Source organism: Camarhynchus parvulus, chromosome Z, assembly GCF_901933205.1.
Source record: "Camarhynchus parvulus chromosome Z, STF_HiC, whole genome shotgun sequence".
Taxonomy (NCBI): Eukaryota; Metazoa; Chordata; class Aves; order Passeriformes; family Thraupidae; genus Camarhynchus; species Camarhynchus parvulus.
Window position 1 is genome coordinate 31938376 of NC_044601.1, and position 14443 is coordinate 31952818.

Sequence of the window (14443 nt, forward strand, 5' to 3'; positions counted from 1 at the left end):
AGCCATAGTTAGGCAAATTATGAGATTTTAAACAATGACATTTGAACTTTAAATCAGTTTAACACTGATACTGTTTTGTTTGTGTAGAACCTCACCAAACTCACTATTATGAGATGCAACTTCTGGTTTTACAGCAGCAACAGAGTTCTTGACGCATCCCAGAATTCATGTTTGCAATATCTAATTTCCCTAAGGGTTCTTACTGGTGTCTTCCTGCCCCATCCTATACTGAATTCTAATATCTTTGGTGCTGACTGTGTTATCAACCGGTTCAAAAATAACCTCCTCGGTTAAAATTAATGAAAAATGTAAGTATTATGGCATTTTAAAGGAAAGAAAGATATAATGAGTGCTCACATATCTGCCCTCTGGCCTCCTCAGCATCACTGTTTTTTCTGTAACTACACAAGGAGTTCTTGTTACCTCTGATACCTACTGTTATCCTGCATAATTTTAGTCCCTGGATACTTTATTAAATGTTCAGCCTTGTTTTCAGTACTTATTTTTCACATTCTGCATACCCCTTTATTTAAGGCACTAAAAAATATAAAATTAAGTCAGCTGGGTTCAGTTGTTGCACTTAATGGGTGCACTATAAATGCACACAATGGGAATTTCTCTTAGTGGTGGCAGAGTTTCTTTGAAACTAATTTTTTCTTCCTTTAAAACCCAAGGGATTTTTGCATGGCAGTGCTCTAAATTTACTCATGCCTGCCCATTCTGTAATGTATCATTCTGCTGAAAACTGGTGTCAGTGGTGAGTTGTCTTCTAAGAATATGCCCCCATGCTAGCCTCAGCTTTGTTGAAAATGAGGCATTGAAAAGGAAAATCTTTTCTTGTGCAGGATCTGTCAGCTACTGTTTAAGCATAAAGCAGCGTGCTGAGCACTCTTCAGTGTGAAAAGGCTTTCAAATACAACTCTGAAAACAGAAGAGATGAATCATTGAGTGTATTGAAGGTGAAGAGAAGACTTTTTTCCCATGTCCTTGGTTTAAAAGAGTGAAGCTAAACAAATGGAAGAGAATGGCAAATTTTAGAGCTTCAATAAAATCTATAATTTCCTGCCTGACACTGCAAGAGACAGATAAGGAATATTCTGACTCCCCTCAGCTCAGGAAATCACACTTTGGGAAAAGGCAAAGATATGAGAAGAGTTGAGGTCTGAACCTTTCCATCAGAATAGGGAGGTCAATCTGTAGAAAATGTTCCCCAGCAAATAAATTCTGCAGCCTTATGCTGCTGGGGAAACGCTACTTTCAGGGTAGTAGTAGGGATCTTGATGTGTGCTTGACAGAAAAAATACTTATAAGCTGTATTTACCAAATAAAGCTGGTTTAGCATATGTACCACCTTTTGTATCATGGCAGAAGAGAAATGCTGCAAATGACAGGGCATGGTTTTATTGAATTTGATCACTAGCTGCTGAACAGCTGAAGTCTGTTTAAAATATTATTGAGAGAAAATAATTAGTTAGCTGAAAACTGTAAGTTCTAATGTTAAAATTCCTAGAGGTGATTACTTGAATAAAAGGAGCCAGAGACAAGGATTAGCCATATACACACAGCAAGGACTAAGAAATGCCAATTCCTTGCTTTCTCATTTACAACTACTCGTGGAATAAAGACAAATATAGCTAATAATAGACTTGAACCACCAATTTAATATAAAAATATCTTTAGGTAATGACATAAAATGTTGTTTACTGTCCATGTCCCAGGAATAGGGAGGAATGGGGTTGTCTCCCCTCCACAAATGTTTTTGTATTGCAGCACAGCCATGCCTTTGGGTCTATCTTCAGCCTTTCAAAGTTTGGTTTAGTTGGTTGCTGGCTTCTCCTTTCCTTCCTTCCTGCTTTACAAAATGTTATAGTGAGAAAAATGACAGAGGGTAAGTTTTGATGGCCACAGCAATCATTCTTACCAGTCCAGCCAAAAAGAGCAGTGCATGCCTTCCTGCTAAACTCTTTCTGGCTGTTTCCTTTGGGTGATATGGTGATATCTCTCCATATCAGTCCTGCTTGTCTCAGACATGTGGAAAGAACTATACAAAATGGAATTGTTGGAATATACTACTTGAGAAATTCCTTTATTTATTAATTTAGAACAATCGGCAATTTATCCTCCTTGCCCCAGGGGAACTTTCACATCTTTGTCCAGAGAGCACTCAGAAGATCATAACAGCCAATTCTTCTATGGCTGCCACATATGCCATAGCAGCTTGGAGGCACAAGGCATATAAAATTGTTACATAATATGAATGAAATGAGAATTCATGGGGATCAGCCTGCTGTCATCAACCTTGCATCTTCCAGCCTGGAAGGATGGGTGCCCACATGGGATAGGAGCCTGACTAACTAGCCTACCTTTAAAATCCAAAACCTTTTTTACTTTAGCTAGATTTTGCATAGACACAGGTCTTGGAGACAACCATAGTCAGGATAATACAAAAGAGAGTAAGACACATATGCTTATTTTATCATCAGAGAAATTAATCCATATTTGTCTTATGATCATCTGAAATTTCAGAAGCTTACCCATGAGAATATTTCTCTTAGAAACTTGTGGCATGAGACTGTAAAACTGTAAATTTTCTTCATTCTTACCTCAAGGCCACAATGTAAATTGATAAACAATCCTGAACCCTGGATATTTTCTGCAATTTGTTACATGCTGATGCTCATCAGTGTCGTTAATGCCAATTCCCCAGCAAGCAAACTTTTCCTCTGCAAACGTTGCATAAAATACAAGTATCTATGTAAGCAGCGGGATTTTGCAAAGCAAATTTGCCCGACTTCACGCTTGATGCCATTTTCCTGAGAATGTTAAGTCCTAAATGCATATGAGTCGCAAATTGAATTTCATAGTTTCTCTCTTCACTATAGCAACTTTTAAGAGTAAAATACATTAAAAAAAAAGCTAAAGTGGACTTAATTTCAAGCACTCTATTTCTCTAATCACAAGAAGCTTAATTCCCACATTACTGATTTGGGGACAGTGCATTTAAATGCAAACCTGTACTTTCACTTTGTAGCATCTCTTAAAATATAGCCATTCTAAAGTAAAATATTGCGGTGTTGTCTTTATTTTATGCACAAAGTTAACCTTTTATAATTTCTGTTTTGAAACTTCTAGTTTAACTATTCTAGTTCCATTAGGATAGCTTCCATGCTAAAAAGAATATATTCTGCTGAATTTGGGCCACCATGTACTGGGTAACTGAGTAGAGAAAATATGCCACAAATTGCTCATTGAATAAGTCAAACAATAGAATGAAAATCAGGGATAAATCCTTCTTCAGCTGTGGGGTTCTCTTCAGCCAAGTATAGGTTTACAACATTACTAATCAAATCTCCTATTTGTTTATAAGTAAAAAATGCTAGTGAAAATTATGATGTATATATTTTATATGATGTATTTTTAAAACAGAGCAACGGTGTTCTTGTAGAAATTTGTTGAATGGACTTCATGGTTGATATCTCAAGCACACATTTTTACTCACAGAAATATATTTTAAATCTAAAAAGTGTTTTCTTTCAATTGCTTTGATTTTTTAAAAAACTTTTGAATGCAATCATAGAAAGATAAAACAAAAAATCCAACCTTTTCCTTGGGAAATCCCTTATGCCTCTTAAAAGATTTGTTTGTTTGTTTGTGTTTCCCCTCAAAATTCTAGATTCTCTGAACCAATTACTTTATACAATTATTGATTATTTTTGACAAAGATAGAATTATTTTGGAAAAATTTCTACTATTAATAGATATCTACTCTTTGCACAAAGTATTGCAGCTACATAGGGCAGAAATGAGCAGGTAAAAGATAATTTTTTTCAAAACTGTGATAGCATTTTCAGCAAACAAATCAGAAAGCTAGAAAAGCTGTTTCTTTGAAGGTATTTTTCTAATAAAAGGTATAAAACAAAACTGTGTAATAATAACTTGGTCCAAAAGACATTATGTGAGAGTTTGAATTGTAATGAAATGCTGCCAGAAACCATCTGACTGCAACCACAATTTTGTTTCACAAGGTGGCACAACTACTCTTCCTATTGTGCATGTATATTTTCCTCATCCAACATCTAATTAGGCTCCCAGCGTAGCTGTTAAAGAACCTACCTGTATTCAAATCAAGAAAGCATAAGAAAGGTCTCAGGCATAAACAAGATTTCAGGCCCGTTCCAAGGCTAGTTGAAATCAATAAGCAGCTTTCTGATGTCTTTGATAGGAATTTAATAGTTTATCCATGGCATGTTTAAACTCTCTTGTCAGGCTTTCTAATCTCATGTGTGATTAGCTACAGCAGACAACATATTAAACTTCTCAGGAAAAATAATCTCATAATGCTTAGCTCTCATCTGGCTTTTTAGAAATCTTAGTATGATTACTAATACACTAATCTAGTAATAAGAACAAGAAGCTGACACATCCATAATCCTACCAAATTCAATGGGACAGCTTCTACATAAATTCAGAATACTGATAGACTGAAAGAGTGGATTCTAATAAAAATTCTTCATATTTTTCTCTCTTAATGTTAAGTATAATGATTTATATCCTTAATTCAGATTTTGGAAATTTGTCTCTAGGATCAAGTGGAAAAGTGACACAATATAAAAAAGAAATTTTTTTTCTGGCTTTACATAACAATTGTAAAATAATGTTATTGCAATGTTTGATGAAGATAGTGAGTATTGTAAATATCAGTATTTGTCCTTCATCCAGGCATTTCAAGTTGCAGACTAGGAGGATATTCCATTAGGTGACTTTGGTGTCAAATCAGAGTAAAAGTCATATTTGAGTAAAACTCCTAACAAACTTAGAAAAAATGTTTTTTGTTATCAACTGGTTTATAACCTCTTCAACAATTCCTAAAAAAGGATTACGTAAATGCGTGAAACCAATACGCCTAGAATCAGGCTTCTGACCATATAGTTCTCTCCCCCTAGTCTTTCTTTTTAAGATGTCACATTCATTGACATTGGATGTTGGAAGAGGGGATGTGTATGTGTTTATTTTCACTTCTGTTTTCGTTCGTTTATAATGAAAGATAACTATTCAGCTCTTCCTCTGGGAGCAATAGCTGTTCATGTCCATAGACATCCTGCTATTATCTTTCCAGAGTTCTCTTCTGAGTGGATTTTTTTTAATTCAGTTTAGATTTTTATTTACTTTGCCAGATTTTTCTTTTCAGATTGCTTGAGCAGCCTTAAAGCAGTGACCTCTATCTTTCCCAAACCACACAGCAAAGAATGTCACATTGTTTCCTGGCATGCATTACTGCAGTCTGCAGATTAACCAGTAAGGTATTTGTGTATGTAGGATACTGCTATTGCTATTAGAAATTACTCCTCCATTTTAATCTTCTCTTCTTTTCAAGGTAGAAAAAGAAGAAAATTTCTTGTGGCCAGGTTAATCAAATGGTGCTATTTACTACCTTTGGTAGTAAAACAATTACTAAAAGCTATTAGAACTAAAACTTTTTCAGTCTCATGAACATATTTTACAATTTTGAAAGAAAACACTACACAGTTTATTTTCCTAATGCAGAAATTGCAGGGAAGTTATGTAAAGCAAGAAAGTTCTTTAGTTTCAATCTTGATTTTCCTCCATACAGGCTGTTCTCAGATGGAGAATGGAGAATGTGTTTGCTAAGGTCTTTAAAAGAGACCTGTTGTGCTCCTTACAGCTGTAGCCATCTCTTTACCAGGATTGAGGTACAGTGGATTTCTGTCTATCCTAAGCATTTGTAAACACAGCTTTGCTGACTTTCTTTTAATTCTTTCATCTCTCATTAGAGTAGTAGGGAATAATGTGTGACAAAAGTATTAAGACAAATCTGTTTAAACCACTTGAGACTATGTCTTCCATTCTAGTCCACGGCTATGTACCATGGGGTACCTCAGAAGGAAGAAAGTAAACACTGCTATCCACCACTTAGAACATTCTAGTGTATCCCACGTAGAGATGGGAGCTATGTGTGGAGGTCTTCTATTCATAAAAGACAGTGATTTTGCCTAATTTATTTCTCTTCTAAGAAGAGAGGAAAACAACTACAAAGTACAGACAAGACAAACAGTTTGAAATAAGAGTAAAATAAAGCAAGTTAAACAAATTTACCCATAAATTGTCCATGTAAACTTTGGTGTAATAATATTTTTTCATAAATAATAGAGGAAATGTTAAATCTAAACAGATTTTCAGAATTACAGATTTCCCAGCATAGTCTATCATATAATTTAAATTTTGTTTTTATTTAAATTTGAATATGAAGCTCCACACTTTAATTAAATTGTAGATTGTGTAGTTTGTTTGTTTTCCCAGAGTAAAATATGGGTTTACTAATAGGTGATGTTGTGAAATCATCTTGAATCTAAAATTTTAATTACTGATGGATTTTCAGAACTGCAAATAATTCTAGAAGATACAAATGTTTTGCTTTTATTAATACCTGTTGCACTTCACTGATCTCAGTCTGGAACAGGACCAAATATATGAGCATCAGAATTGGCCCTGTGGACAGTAGTGGAGGAGCAAGATATTGCAGTTGGCCTCCTGCTGCACTATGCCTAATTTCTCTGCAAGGAAATCCTGGTAAAACTGCGTAGGGGGTTAGGATTATTCCTTTTGTTTCTTTATCTCATGGAATTTTGTCCCATCTGTTCCTAAGAAACAACAGCTACCGATACTTAAGAGAAAAAAGATGTGGCTGTGAGGAGGAGGAAGGGAAGGGTGCGATGCTCTCTGTACCTGGGTCCGGATCCCTGAGCCTCTCCCCCTTCAGAGGGATGCTTCCTGTGGCACTGGCAGGTGGGAATCACTTCCCAAGTGCTACTTCACAGGACGCATGAAAAGGGATTACATGAGATATTTAGCCTTAACTGCACCCTACCAATTTCAGTTTGAAACCCCTGGAAGTCTGATATTCTTTAAATAAATTGCACTGCCTTGTATAAACAGAGGTAGTGAGCTATGCTGATCAAGGGCTTCCACAGGAACAGGGAGGGTGCTGCCAACTGGGATGTCACTTTCCCTGGTCCCACCAAAACTCACCTCCTGCCAGGTAGACTGCCAAGAAGGGGGGAAAAAGTCAACCAATTTCCTCAGAGGTGCCTTGTTCTTTTGGTTCTTTTTGTTGTCTCTGTCGCTGTTGGTTTTTTGCCTTGTTACACATATATATACTAGTAAAGAACTGTTGTTCCTTTTCCCATATCTGCCTGAAGGCCCCTTTATTTCTAAGTTATAGTAATTCAGAGGGAAGGAGGTAATTTTTTTTCTGTTCCAAGGGAGGTTCCCGCCTTCCATGGCAGACACCTGTTTTCCAAACCAAGACAGACCTTACGGATTTAAGTAGCTGATCTCTCTTGAAAGAAAGGGGCATATTCATCTGAGATGGGGCTGTGTCCAGTGCCCAGTAAAATCAATTGAAAAGGCTTTAGCCACATTCAGTCAGATGTCTGTGAAGGTTAATAGATTGGACATATAATTACCTTCCAAAATAAAATGATGCATAAAAATGCAAATGGTTATAGAACCAGATGTTGCAATAATGCAAACACAATGTAAAAATACCAAACTCAGCCATAAACCCTGAGGAGTTTTGGAACATTATAATAAAGACTAAAGATTATTTATTTGTTAAGATACGATTAATGAATATGATTACCCAGGTGTATCAATGAATAATTATATGCCTACAAAAATGTTATAGGATGTTTGACAATTACAACTACTGCTCTGTAAATGATGTCTGTATGCCTCCCTAATGAAACAAAATGCCCAAGGGGAATTTCAAGCTTAGAGTTCCTGTAAGTTTGCTCTACAAAGACAATTGATATTTCTTTAGCTTTTGCAGGTGGCTGTGCTAGCTCTGATATGAGCTATTTTTGTGGGCTGGGCACATAATTTTCCATCACTTAGAGCCAAATGCTCTAATTAGTTTTTAATCTCACACCCCTAAAAGGGAGTTATTTGCTGATTTGTGGTGATACTTTAAAGAACGAAAGTGAAAAAGTAGTGAAAAAGGTTTTGTTTTGGATTTGAACACTGCCACCCTATTGCAAATTTTTCAGATTTGTCTGATTAGTGATAGAAATAGCTCCAGTCCTTTCAATAATTAATATATAACAGTCTTAAATTTCCCCTTTCTGGCATCAAGCATAGATATTTCTCACCACTTTTTTGAGGCTTCTTTTTTTTTGTTGCTGTTTTGAAAATGGCATTCAGCCATTATTCTTTCTTAACTTTCTAACGGAACACCTAAAGGACAGCCAGATTTAGTCAGTGCTTTCCACCTATGGCTGCTATAAATACATATGGTGTTTTAGATGCCCTTTACATGATTTTTTAAAGGCATTCTGAACACAGGTGTAGGACTGCTATTGTTAACCACTAGATGCCACCATTGCTCCTATAAAAGTGGTCCAATCTACGTCTGTGTCCATTAAATCCCACAAACCTTCAACAGATTTCTCTGCAGCGTATCAAAACAGTGGAATAATATTGAACTAAAAATACAAATGCAGGTAGATACACACCTTATGTTCAATTTATTTATAAATTATTTTTATAATACACAACAACTTGGGGTTCATTATCAACTCAGAAGTGTGTAAAGGGCTTTAAAATCACCTCTCATGGGTTTGCCTGCTCTTTTTGTGACAAAAATAAGAGCTGCCAGATCTGAGGAGCTGGTGCAGCTGACACTGACTGGAGCGATTTCAGTATATGCATAGGCAAGGGAAGTGGCTAAGTGTCACACATGGTACCTCTGCAACCCCAGAGCAGTAAACTGTCTGAAAATTTAGGACACCACTATGATGGGGCTGTGAAGGTCTCAAGGAGGTTGTACAGCACATGACTCACCATGGCTCAGTAACTCCCAATTGTTTGCGAGGAGCTGGGAGGGACGGATGGGAGATTGTATTTTAAAATGCAAGGCTCATACAGAAAGCTGAGACTCTCATAACACTGGTAATTCCCAATGCCATCGTAAAGCCTTTCTGGAGGACACCCTTTCCACTTAGCTTGTCTGTAAATAGCTTGGGAAAGACAGACTCAGGATCTGCTACCTTGTTGCTCACACAACATCTTGGGTAGTGATCCTAAGTCCAGACACAACACTTGGGCTGCTGTTTTTGGTGGTGACAGCTGGAGTGAATGCCTAGTGCCTTACTGACTGGTGCTACAAACGTGCCAGCCTGTGTGCACACGGGGAGGAAATTAACCATGGTCTGTTTGGAAAGGACATTCAGTTCTAGGGAAGCCATAGGGTATGCTTCCTGAGCCTGATGCTTCCACATCTCAAAACCACAATGAGCATGCAGCCTGCTCACTGCATGTGGACAGTCACATGGAAAAACTGCAAATTACTTCAGTAAGTGACCTCTTCACAGCTAAAGACTATGCAGAGTCGACTTGCTTTGTTAGGTGGGTAAAGCGGTATCATTTTCCAAAAGGCTTGACATTTTTCTCTCATTATTTGCATACTTTTACTAACATCATAGACCACCAGCCTCCATACTCCTCCTCCCACCTTGACATATGTCTAACAATTGATAAAGTCACAAGAAGTGATAGACAGCATCACAGATTAGCCACAAAAACAGGTGGTTTTGCTGAAAACTATTAAATATATGTTACTGGATCTGTTGTATTGATGTATTTCAGTGAAAAGATGTATGGATGTGAAAAGCAATTTATGCTCTCCTTTGTTGGAGATAGACATCTTGCACAATTAAATAAGGGATGCATATAAATATGGAGGATATGCAGGCAACCTTAAACTTCGCAATTAAAATTGTCTCTGTAGCCACAGTGTCCTTAACGTTTAATTGCTGCTGCCACGTATCCTGGACTGTGGACAGCGCTGTTACGTAGAGGTTACCCAGAGGTCAGGAGGATGAGAAAGCCGTGCTCCAGGATCTTGGAGTTCATGAGAACCAAAGCAATATGAACAATACCAATAATACTAACACTACTAAACTAATGATATACTCAGGCCGTGGGAATCCACGCCACAGGAAAAGGCACGTTTAGCTGGGGAGTTGTTAACTCTCGAGGGCAGAAGGCAGAGGCCAGAGCGGAGGCAGCAGAGAAGGCATCTCTCCTCCCGACACGACACCCCGGACCTGCCTTTCACGATCTCTGGAGACGACCGGGCGAAACGGTCCCGTCCGGAGCCCTGTGGCCGTCCTCGGATGGTGCCGAGCCACGGCCGCTGATGAGACCCCGGCCTCGCCCGCTGCTACAGGGGGTCCGGGACGCACCGGCGCATCCAGAGCTAAGCGAGGCTGCCGAGGGCAGCCCCGCCGTGCCCCACCCTTCCGCACCGCTCGGCGGGCGGCCCCGGCCCTGCCCCCGCCCCAGCGGGCAGGAGGGTCGCCAGCGGGCGGCGGGGCCGGTTCGGGTGCCGAGGCCAAGGCGCGGGTGATCCGCGAGAGGCATCTAAAAAAATCGTTTCCTTCCGGAGCGGCGGCGGCGGCCGCCACTTCTCCGGCGCAGCTGGGGCGCCGGCGGCGCTCTCCGGGGTGAGGCGCTCGGCAGCCACGGAGGAAGGCGGCGGGCGCAGCGCGGGGGCCGGGGCGGAGGAGGCTGAGCGGTGGGAGGGGCAGGGAGGGACCAGCCGCGGCGGGGACAAGGTGCCAGCGGAGCGGAGGCGCCGCCGCTCTCGCTCCGCCGCCCTCCCGCCTGCAGAAGTTTGACTCGGGAGCAGCGCAGCCGCCCGGGGCCGCCGCGGCGGGGCAGGGACCCGCGGTGGGAGACGCCGTGCTTGAGGCCGCCGCGGGACGGGGGTCGCCTCCAGCGGGACGCCGGCGGCGGTAGCGCTGCCCCGGGAGCCGCCCCTCCCGCGACATGGCAGCGCGATCCCGGAGACCCTGGCTGAGCGTGGTGCTGGGGCTGGTGCTGGGTTTCACCGCCGCCTCCTGGCTCATCGCCCCTAGAGTGGCCGAGCTCAGCGAGAAGAAGCGGCGCGGCGCCAGCCTCTGCTCCTACTACGGCCGCGCGGCGGGGCCGGGGGCGGCCCGGGGCGCGGCGGCGGCGGGCGGGCAGCAGGCGCCGCCGGGGGCAGCGGCGGTGCTGGGCGGCACGAGTTTCAGGAGCAGCCCCTGGGAGCTGCCGCCGGCGGCGGCGGAGGGCACGGTCTCCAGCCCCGCTGCCGGCGGGGAAGGGGAGCCGGAGGAGGAGGACGAAGGCGGCGAGAAGCGGAGCGGCCGGCCTGGCGGCAGCCACAACGGGAGCGGGGACTGGGGGGGCGCCCAGGGCTGCACCAAGCCCCGCAACTTTCTCTACGTGGGGGTGATGACGGCCCAGAAGTACCTGGGCAGTCGGGCGGTGGCGGCGCAGCGGACGTGGGCGCCCTCGGTGCCGGGCCGCGTCGAGTTCTTCTCCAGCCAGGGCTCCGCCGCGCCCCCCGGGATGCCCCCGCTGCCCGTCGTTGCCCTGCCGGGAGTGGACGACTCTTACCCGCCTCAAAAGAAGTCCTTCATGATGATCAAGTACATGCACGACCACTACCTGGACAAGTACGAATGGTTCATGCGGGCGGACGACGACGTCTACATAAAAGGTGACCGGGGCGCATCCCGCCGGCGGAAAGCAGGGAGGAAGGGAGCGGTGTCTGGGAGCCCATCGGAGTCCCCCCCGTGGGTCGGTTCCCGCCTGGGGCGGGGAGAGCATGGGGCGCCTCGACCTGCCACCGCCTCGCCGGCGTTTGCTTCCAGCCCCAGTGTACAGGGGACGGGGAGCCGCCCCATCCCTGAGGGAACCCCAGCGTGCCCGGGCCGGGCCGTCTCTGCGGAGGCCGCGACTCACTGGAGAGCCAAAACTGCGGATTGGACCGCGCCGGGCTCGGCGAGCGGTCCTTTGGATGGGCGTGTGGTCCCGGTTGTGCCGTCCCCGCCCTCGCTTCCGTGGTGATCCTGCGGACGAGCCTCCGCCGTGGTCCGGCGGAGAGGGTCTGGTCCGACCGGGCGCGGCTGGCTGCGGGGCACTGCAGGACTCACGACCCGACCGCGGGGTGTCTGGCGGTCGTGCCGCGCCCGGCCCCCCGGTGGAGTCGGTGCGGGACTCCTGGGGAGCGCTGCTGTCCACCGGTACCAGCTCCCCGCCTGCCTCGACCCTCGGCTGGGCGAGCGCAGCCGCCGTGGGCTCAGAGTGAAGCTGCTGTTCAGTGCAGCTAGCGGCTCCGGGAAGCATCAGCCCTGCTCCCGTGCGAGTTTCACAGCACCGTTAGGACGTGATGTTCCGCAGCCTTCTTCCTTTTGGTCTGCGCTTGAGGCTAGCATTGTTTGTGCCGTGTCCCGCGCTTAGGAAAGGGAAGGTGAAGTTGAAAGCATAAGCCCAGGTGGTGAGATTGGTTGCTTACACTGTTTTAAGTTCATTGGTGGTGGCTGTACCCTTCCCTGTTTGTCGCTTAATTTTGAATCGTTTAATAGGCTTCCTGCTCATCAGCTGTCATTCACCTGTCAAATATTTGCGGACTTAGATGTATATATGTATATACGTTCAGTTGCAGGCTAAAGTTGTGTTTTGTTTGAGCTCATTTCGGTGGTGTACTGAACCTGCCTTTAACTGATTACATGGAACCAAATTAAACCTATCCAGAAACTTTAAATTTCAAATGCATATTAAAGTTTCCTAAAATAAATAGCTAAGTGATGATAAACATTGTAGCACTGGAACTATTTGAAACTAGCAAGAGTTTTACTTTCTTTCCAAGAATTAGTCCGTAATCAAACCTGTTTTTTCTTAATTAATTTATATTGACTCTGGTATTTTCTAAAATTAATCTATTAAATCTTACCTGGTATTTCCCATCCACTCCCTTTCCTCCCCAGCCTGGAACTATAGTGTCCAAATTGTCCAACTTTAGGGACTTCTATGCTAGCAAGTGCTTTCCATCTGCTTGTTTGAACAGAACAAGTTCACTGTCAAAAATTAAGTTCTGACCATATTCCAGCTTGTGGCTGGAAGGAAAATGTCATTGTAATGTTAATTTTAAAAAAACCTGTTAACTTGTCCAAGGATGTTTTCTGTGAGGTCTGGGATATTGCTTTGGAAGCCGTTTCCTCTGACTCAGATACCTGTTACATTTTTATAAAACTTTGAAGTACGGGAAAAGAGATGGCTGGCAGAGTAGTCAGACAAATAACAGTAAATCTTGTCTTTTTTTTTTCAGGTGAAAAATTGGAGGAGTTTCTTCGCTCACTGAACAGCAGTAAACCTCTGTATTTGGGGCAGACTGGTCTGGGTAATATTGAAGAACTCGGAAAACTTGGGCTGGAGCCTGGAGAAAATTTCTGCATGGGAGGGCCAGGAATGATCTTCAGCCGGGAAGTTCTCCGGAGGATGGTGCCACATATCGGTGAATGCCTTCGAGAAATGTACACCACTCATGAGGATGTGGAAGTGGGCAGGTGTGTCCGGAGGTTTGGAGGAACTCAGTGCGTTTGGTCCTATGAGGTAAGTGGCAGTATAAATTGCATTGTCCTATTTGTTTACAGAGTTTTTCATCTTGCAAGGTAGGTAGCTGTATCTGCAATCTCTTTCCACCATAATTATTTTTCAGTGCTTGCATCAGGATGTGAACTGCAGACTGTAAGGAAAAAAAGAGAGGAAAACTTTCACGGCATATTGCTGTCATCATATTTATTTCTACTTGTGTGTTACAGTTTTCATTGGTGACAATTTACTGCAGCCATGTTGTAAGTGTCACTATGCTGTAAGTTGCAAGAGCATTACCTAGAGGGTTTCAAAACAATCCTTGACAGGAAGCTGTTGCATTTGATATATATACTGTTCAGGACAGATTGTTTTAAGCAGATCTTTTCAAGTTTAAATAAGCATGAAGCATATCCGTTTGCTCTGCATCTCAGTCTCTTAAAATAGATTGTAGCATTTGAAGAATGGTCTGTATTTTCTTAATTACTCAGATGTATCTTACTCAAGTTTGTTATTTACAAAAGCAGAAATAGGTGTTGTTTGGCTGGCTTTGTCTTTTTTTTTCTTGTACAAAAGTGAAATTTGTTACACTGCCTTTCTATGATACAACTTTAATAGTGGTTTTCTTAGCATAGAACAGTGTTAAAATGGATTAAGAATACATGCAGTGTAATAAATTTTCCTATGCCAAAATAATTTTAGGAACAAATTACTTGATTCACCAGCAGCATTTTCTACCATGACGAGGGTCTGTTGCAGTACCCAAAAAGTTATCTGCAATTCCGTAATTAAAATTCATGCTGGTTTCTCTAGAATTATGCTTATTTGCAAGGCTGTCTTTATAGATAAAAGTAGGCTGAGCGTACAACTACAAGAAAGGGTAAAGGGTGAAACCTAATATGATAAATATTATTTCACCTATTTTGACCAGTTATTTAATATTAATATGTGCTTGCTCTTGTGGCACTCCCTCATTAATCAGGAAAAATCCATTTAAATGGGCCAC

The 14443-nt window shown here is 42.7% G+C and overlaps 1 protein-coding gene across 1 annotated transcript in view; it reads left to right on the plus strand.

The window, feature by feature from the left end:
* Positions 1 to 10630: 10630 nt before the first annotated feature.
* CHSY3 (chondroitin sulfate synthase 3) overlaps positions 10631 to 14443 on the plus strand; it is a 138663-nt gene continuing 134850 nt past the window's right edge. Inside the window, exons 1-2 of the mRNA XM_030968567.1 lie at positions 10631 to 11563; positions 13175 to 13458. Coding sequence (XP_030824427.1) covers positions 10849 to 11563; positions 13175 to 13458 — 999 coding nt within the window. The 5' untranslated portion in view covers positions 10631 to 10848. The remainder of the gene's footprint in view (positions 11564 to 13174; positions 13459 to 14443) is intronic.